General features: G+C 30.6%; 2 protein-coding genes across 2 annotated transcripts; both read right to left on the bottom strand.

The window, feature by feature from the left end:
• Positions 1-939: 939 nt before the first annotated feature.
• LOC140450827 (uncharacterized) lies at positions 940-1,551 on the bottom strand. The gene has a single exon (XM_072544501.1). It carries the CDS (start codon positions 1,549-1,551, stop codon positions 940-942), a length of 612 nt encoding a protein of 203 aa, XP_072400602.1.
• A 2,920-nt stretch (positions 1,552-4,471) lies between these two features.
• On the bottom strand, positions 4,472-8,116 carry LOC140449575 (uncharacterized). Its single transcript, XM_072542785.1, has 5 exons — positions 7,683-8,116; positions 7,341-7,621; positions 6,306-6,407; positions 6,111-6,203; positions 4,472-5,933 (listed from the first exon to the last, which is right to left on the bottom strand). The coding sequence occupies exons 2-5, from the start codon at positions 7,603-7,605 to the stop codon at positions 4,696-4,698; spliced, it is 1,698 nt and encodes a 565-aa protein (XP_072398886.1). The 5' UTR covers positions 7,606-7,621; positions 7,683-8,116; the 3' UTR covers positions 4,472-4,695.
• Positions 8,117-8,569: the final 453 nt, after the last annotated feature.

Consider the following 8,569-nt stretch of genomic DNA (forward strand, 5'->3'; position numbering starts at 1 on the left):
CTCTTGTTCACTTTCATCTTCGTCGCCATCTTGTTCTGTGTCTGTGGCATGAGAACTTTCACTAACATTGTCGAACTGCATTTCGTTTTCGGAATCAGGAATAGCCCCATCTTCATCGCTTTGTACCTCTTCCCAGAATCTTAGCAATCTCGCTTGCTCTTGTTCATAAGTACACATATTTATAACAAATTTTGAGCACAACAACCAGAGTAAAAAGTAAAAAACCACGTGAAATTCGGAAAAAATGTCCAGCATCAACAATGATAAACTGACTGACGGCAGAGGTGTGATGGGGTGTGACATACCCTTGCGGCATATTATGACATCTATATAAATCAGTATTGAAGAAATTATGAAAATAACAATGCTACTCGATAGAATGATATTTTAGTAACAGCTACTGAACAATAGAGGGCGGTAAGGTGCTGTTTTTGAGAGAAATTCCGTTTTTTGCATGCGTGGGGTGTATCATACCCCACCTCACCAACGCAGCATTAAGACAAAATAAGTTAAATACAAAGTTATCAATTAATTAAATTGTCTGTGTATTTAAATTAAATGTACACTACCTTTAATAATGAATGTTCTATCTTTCTTCTTCTTTCTCCAGCACGCTGGACTGAACTGTGGAATTTCATTCTTGCACTTGGATGGACGGTGATAAACTATTTACTTTTATGGGGTTATATGACACTCTCTAGATGATACTTATATTATATACTCAATGCGACTGTGCAACCGGAATAGTCTCTAAGTATTTAAGAATATTAATGAGGCATCTACATGAAGACGGTATATTAGGTTACGCACGATAAGATACACACATACACGTTAATTTAAACTAAATAAGAAATGAAATAATTAATAAAATGTTAAAAGAACTAAGAAATATACATGGAGGGACGAAATACCTAGCTTGTCACCTTGACTAGTTGGTATTTATAGGTCGTTGTTGTAACCGTAGTCGTCGTCACTATCAGACAGTTCTGTTTCAGATGATTCGCTATCGTCATCTAAATTTATAATGATTTCATGCGCTTCATCCAGGATGTATTCTCGGCTGAAATACTCTTCTTCTACTTTATCAACATGCCTGCTAGTATTTGCCCATATTTCTGGCGCGATTTCATTTAGTCTGATTTTTGCTAGTTCTAAAACATCTGCTAATTTAAAAGTCGTGTTTCTTGCTGCAACTTCATTTTTTAAAATGGCCCATATATTTTCAATTGGGTTAAGTTCCGGATGATATGATGGTAAACGTAAAACCGAGTGGCCGTGCTGTGCTAATAATTGGTCTATAGCATATACTGGATTTTTAGGTTTAGCAATGAGTACCTTACTGTAGAGCTCTGGTTTTGTTTCGCTTTCATCGAAAAATATGTTTCTTTCTGTCAACCATTTTTTCATGATGTCTTTTTTCGAAGCCGATGTAGGACATTTTTCAAGAGTCACATTATGATATGAGGCGTTGTCTATTACTAAAACTGAATTGGAAGGTAAATTGGGAAGAAGTTCGTCTTTCAACCACTTCATATAATTCTGGTGATTCATGTCATCGTGATAATCACCAGTTTTTGTCCGGATTTGAAAATGAGAGCAGCATTTTCGACAAATCCATTTTTACCACCACAATGTAAGATGATCAGTCAAAATTTGGAATATGAAAAATCTACTTTTTTACTTAAATTTCAATTATTTCAAATGCCGCTGCTGGATTTAGCTTGCCCGTGCTCACCAGGCCTCTGAAGACGACAGCGTAATTTTCAGTCTTAAACTGATCTATATAGGGAATATAGTCCTTGGTAACCCGCATCGGTAGGAACACCACAGTTTCCTCTAGTTCTAGAAGAACCGATTGTCCAAATGCTGTGTTGACAATTTTACAGTTTATTATTTTAAATGGTTTGTCAACCTGCAATTGCTGTAGCTTACTAATCGGCTTTGCCTCCTTCTGGATAACAGATACTTTGTTAAATCCATCTGAAATAATTGCGAATATAAGTTTATTTGCTACAGTGCAGATTCTATTATTAAAAATTACAAGATTAAAATAAAATTGCAATAGTAAAAAGACGAAAAATGACATTGACATGATAAAAAGTGGAGGCTACAAAATCATAGCTATATAATAGGATACATTACATACGAGTTCTTACAGCTCGTAATACAAGATAAAACTAAAACTACCAAAAAATACCATGCTACTGTGTCTCTTGCAGGTTTGACGTAAAATTGCAACAGTAAAACATAAAAGATTATAAAACATTAAAATGGCAAATAAGCAGAAACTACCAAATCATGATCGACCTGCATTCTTCTTTTCTAATTTTCTTAATTCTAATTTTCTTTTTATTTGGTACTGGTTCCAGTAAATGCCCAACTCTATCGTATTTAATATCATCAGATACTCTGTGAAAGGAACGACTTGAGAGTGAACTAGACGGTCGGCCACCTTGTTTTGCAGGCACTCCGTATTTGGTCAGATAGGCTAGCACAATTTCACGCCTAAACCAAAGACCATCTACTCCATAGACGGTTCACGACAATGCTTTAGTTCTATCCAAATTTTGCGCCACCTGGGGATGGATATCTGAACTATTTCTAATGGCGGGGAATTTAAACGAAATTCTAAACCGGGAATTTCAAATATTAAACCGCGAAATTTAAATTGTAAATAAAGCGGGAAATTTAAAACTTTTATACAGATTTAGTAGATGATCTCCGATTTTCATGAAATTTGGTATATTTGCGTATTTTTAGCTGCTGATCACGAACATAAATATAAAACATTTTTGGGGGAAATGGATAGTTTTTGAGTTATTGTATTTTCGTAGTATCTTTCACTTTAATCGCGTCAAGTGCTTCTTTAAACACGCTGTGTATAACATACTTCCTTCTTTTAATGACTGCCTTACAAAAACTTATAGATGGTTTATTTTATTTTTATATTTAATCAATTTAGAGATAGTGTATTAAAACGGCAATGTTTGTTGACGAAAGCCATGCTAATTTTTAAATGCGATGTCACAAAGAACATTGTGAAGTTCAGAAGTTTTATTGAAATAAAAAAGAATAAAAGAGTTATAACCATTTTTTATATGGTAGTATGAAGAATTAAAAGAAGAAAGTATATATATATATATATATATATATATATTATAATGTGTTGAAACAAATAATACCTGACGCCGTTAAAGTGAGAGATAGATAATAGCGCCCGAAAAAAGACTAACTCAAAAACTATATATTTCCCATAAAAAATATTCGTGATTTATAACCCAAAACATGTAAATATGCCAAATTTCATAAAAATCGGATAGGAGCCTGTCTACTAAACAGTTATCAAAACTATAATAAAAGGCACAGGGATGAAATTATCTTTTTTTAAAGGAGGAAAAATAAAGAAAAATTTTAAGACAATAAGTGATCATATTTATTTACTTATATAAAGTAATAATACAATGAAAACATACAAAGTATAAAGTATTTATCTGAAATAATTATGTTGGTACCCTCTATAATATAAAATATACAAAATAGAAAAATATGTAACACAACTAAACATAACACAATGGCATAGAAAGCTTCAGAAAGTCGAGGCCCTTTAAGGGCTGTAGTACCACGAAGATGATGAAAGTTTCAGAAATTTAAATAATATCATTCGGTTTTTTTATATTTTTCTTCTTCAACCTATTTGTGTAAATTTTATTAGCTTCCACTTTAACTGTGTTTGTACCTGTATATTTCGACTTTCCTTGTAAAATTAAATTAACGTTTCTGCACCAGTTGTGCAATATTGTTTTAATAGAAAATTTACTGATTAATTTTATAATTTTGATTTTATGTTCATTAGCACTACAATTTAAATAATCAAAATTAATTTTCCTTTGTATGAGGTTTTCAATTTCATGAAGTAAGATTTTTGATTGAGGTTGTTTGTCAACACAAAAATTTATTATTTTAAAAATACTGTAAAAACAGCATACAAAAGGTTGAGTAGGGTATGATAGTCGCCTAGACCAACCATTGTTATATTCCTTAGTTGCAATTAATGCACTTTGCTCAGCTGCGTAATTTTTTGAAAATAATGAATTTCTACAGTCACTACAATTAATAATTCGTTTTAATTTTTTTAAAATAAAACCAGCTACATAACTGGTAGCTAGTTCTTGTAGCTTTTGGTTAAATGTAGCTTGTGTCTCAGATTGATTTAAGGATTGTTTGCTTATATCAATTGAACTTTCCAATGGAGAGTTTTTATCTTTACTATTATCATACATACTGTCAATCATTTTTTTTAAGGAAATAAACATTTGTGTACAATTATCATCTTCACAATTAAAACTGTGTTTATATAGGGATACAGTTGTATTAATACATAAAGTTTTAAAAATTCCTACAAACTGAGAAGCTGTTGGGTTCATGTTTAATGCTTAAACAATTTAATTTATATAAATTATAAGTAAAACATGAATTGAAAACAAGAAGATCGTGATAAAAAAATCCTCCTTATTCCGTGTGCCCTTGGTAGGGCATGGTGACACTCACCACGATAAAAAAATATATAGATCAAAACTGAAATTGCTTTGAAACTCTTGTGCATGCAAGGATAAATTACATAATCTTCATTTTTATGCTATAGTTTGTCCATTCTTTGTCAATAAATTATATAAATTACATACATTACAATTATATTTAGGGTTGTTTATAGGTATAAATATCCTTGATTAAAATTATTTTATACTTACATAATTTTCCTGCCAGCTGGAGGGTAGCAGAAAATCTTTGACTAAATATTTGGGCAGCATTTTTTACCTTCATCTTCTTGATTTTGTTACAATATATGTGTTCATCTGTTATATGAGATAAAACTCTAAGCCCATCAATTGGACCATTATCAGACTCATACAACCACTGTATGTGCTCCCATTTTGCAGATTTTTTTACACCATTTTTAACAAAATTAAGATTTTTTTTTAATAAATTGTTTCTTATTCCCTTTAGCAAATGTGGAGGATCAAATATTGGGTAAATTCTTAAGTCTACTATTTCAAAAGAACCACTTCTATATTTATTTAGTTGTCCATTTCGCATATAAATCTCTTTGGTATCTTTTATCAAACTATTTATTACAGCACTATTATTCTGGTCACATATTACTGTAATTGGTTTAAGATTAATGCTTCTAAGTTTCTGAATTATTTCAATTAATAAATTTTTAATTTGAAATGTTTTTGCACCACCCCTACTTGCAAAATGGTACGAAATAGGTGCTTTCCATGATTTTTTTAAACCTCTTACCATGAACATTAGAATATGGTCACTAATGAAAATATCCCTATTTTCTCCCATATGCTCAAATCCTTCTATAAGGCCATGTCGTTCATTAAAATGGAGTCCTGGCATGATTGCCATTTCATCAAAGATTAAACCTACATATTTTTCAGAGGAATCCATTTTCGCTGTCGTTTCTTGTAGGGATTGAAAAACTACCTCATTTATACCTGGTCCTCCAATAATATTTGCAAGTAGTCTATTTAAAGTAGACTTACTAGGTAAAATGAATATTTTTGACAACAAATTGTAGGACTTAGCACTCTGCTTATACAATGTTAATGCCATCAATTTCTCATTTAGCGAAAATCGCCTCAAATGTTTTGATTTATTTGATTCTCGTATTTGACAGCGAATAAACATAGCTGTCATAGTGTTTAAGTTATTTAAATTATCATCAAAAAGATATTTCTTTTTAAATTCAGCTGCTTCAAAAAGCCTGCGTTTTAAAGTTTTTGTGGTATTTTTCACCACACTGTATTTTTTGTGAAGATCCTTAACAGCAGAATATAGTTTGGCTTTTCTTGGTGACAATGTTTGTTTGGAATTACCTGACTTCTTCAGTATTTTCAGAGGGGACAAGAAGCCAAGAGGTTGTTCTACAAAAAAAATATTTGGATAAATATATTATGTATCAGAGCTGAGATAATTACTCAAGAAGAATAAATTAGTTACAATATCATAATTACTAACTGAATTACGTTTCTCAAGTAATTCTGCCAGCTGTGCTATGTATTCTGAAGAAGTAACTAAATCAAAAACTAAAATTTGCATACCTTTTGTAACCACTTTTTGCAGTCCAGAACTTTCCCCAGTTTCGATGGGCATATGTGTTTCATCTAAACTAGATTTAGAAGCATCAACATAATCTGTAAAAGAAAAAAATGTCTTAATTAGTGAATATAATGGAGATCATAAATGTTGTTAATGTAACAGTATCCAACAGCACATAATTATATAAATATATTTACCTTCTGTAGTCAATGTTTTCAACTCAGAAGGTCCAACAATATCAAGTTTCACATTATCAATAAGTTCTTCATTCACTATTGTTGATTGAGAACCACTGCATCCTGGAACAAAGTAAACCTCAATTAATCAACAAATTCAACAAATATGGTTCTAGGGTATTCAATACATATGGAGTATTATTTTTTTAAGACAAACCCAAAGATCAAACTATTAAAATGTATTAAAAAAAACTGCTGTGGATATAACACCTGATATGAAAAACATTGTAAGCACAATGTTTGTTTTCCATATAAATTCTCACCTCTCTTAACTGGTTTATTATTATATTAAAGAAATAGTCAGACAGTCAACCCATTTACCTTTCTTGGATACTAAAATTTTAAACTAACAGAAACTTACTTACTTTAACTAACTTACAGAAAAATATATTAAAGTTAATTCTAATTAACTAGAGTATATTATTTTTGTATTGTAAACTGTATTTATTTTGACATACCAAAATTACAATATGCTGCATTTTTCTTTCAATTTGTTTTATTCCATAATTTTTTGTAAAATACAATAAGTAGGGCTAACCATCTAAAATCGTCCTGAATACAAACTTGAATGAAAGGTTGTATTATTATTACAATTGAACATTTATTTGATTGAAGCAAAGTTTATCCTGCCATATGAAAAATGTAGCAAATCATGTGTTTTGGTGAAAAGAAATTCTCTATTGTAGAAGAATACTTTATAAATAGATTGAGTTGAGTGTTTATGTGGAGTATGTTTTTAATATATGTGAAAAAAGATAGAATGTGCTCCAACCAATTTGATCATTTTGTTTCAATGACATCAACTGCTTTACAGTAAAGACAAATTTACATTATATAGGACATTTACTCATTCTTCCCAAATCTAAGTGTTTTCGTGTTTATTGCAATTTAATAAAAAAAATTAACAATAATTTGAAGATTAAACTGTAGAGGTTATGAAAGTGATCTGGCATATAAACTTTGTTTGGTGGAATGATGTATATGTATCAGACTTACCAGTTAAGTATAATGTAGGAACTGCATTTTGATGAAGTCTATGCGATGTTGAAGAACAAAATAATTGTTCAAAATGTCGATGGCACACTCTTTTCCTGGAGTATATGGTCTGTGGATTCATATTTGCCAATTCTGGATTATTGATATTCTCTACCCATTTTCGAAACCGTTCCATATCAATAGTGGGTCTTGGAAATTTGTGGCGTATTGGTGAAGAATCAGGAGTGCCACATTGTGGTACACAACAGTTCACCAAGAATGGCATGGTTTTTTGTTGACGCCTATAGAAGATTTTTAATTAGGATAAATACAATCCAAGAACCAATCGTTTTATTAACTTACCTCCAACAAGTTGATCGACAATAAAAATAATTGGTTAAATAATAGTCTCAAATATACACACTAAACAACTAATTAACGCACTAAATAACTAATTAACACTAAAAATACAAACTATAAATAAGAATAATACGGATATAAGGAAGAATAAACACCAAATTAGATTAAAAAACAATATAAAATGGAGAACGTAAACAAACGTAAACTGTTAAACCGGGTAACATAAACATAAGTCATAGAACACTAACAAACATTTCGACTCTGTCATCAAACAGATACCATAGAACAATTGTTACCGTGATTGTTACTGTTCTCTGAAAATACCTCATTATCGCGACATCTATTGATGGATATCGGTAATACAATTTTATATTTGACCTTGGTCATCTGCGTGAAACGTCTATTGGTGTAAATGGTCTTTGGTCGTAGCCTACTTAGTTTCGAAAAAACTATTTTTAATCATATGCAATAACAATGGTCAAAATAGGTATCAACATTAAAATTCTTCTGCTATAAAAAAAATTGAAAGTACCTACTGACTTATTTTGTAATTAAATTTCTAATACAGGGTGAGTCAATACTATACTTACATATGTTTATGCGTTTTTATTCATATCTTGAGTTCGACAAAAGCTATTAATATGCGGTTTATGCCATTTTATTAAGAATTTAGTCCAGTTCCATTATCATTTACAATAAATAGGTATTTCCATTAAATATTTTAAAGAAAAACCAATTTTAATTTTTTCTCTTCGAAAGTACCCTCTATCCATGACAATTAAAGCTAAATACAAATATTTTATAGTAGATTTAAATTAATTTCTCCACACTCTTTCTAATGACACTAATTTCGTTAAAATCGGTTGATCCAAACCAAAGTTATAGGTATT

The sequence above is a fragment of the Diabrotica undecimpunctata genome, chromosome 9, assembly GCF_040954645.1.
Source record: "Diabrotica undecimpunctata isolate CICGRU chromosome 9, icDiaUnde3, whole genome shotgun sequence".
Taxonomy (NCBI): Eukaryota; Metazoa; Arthropoda; class Insecta; order Coleoptera; family Chrysomelidae; genus Diabrotica; species Diabrotica undecimpunctata.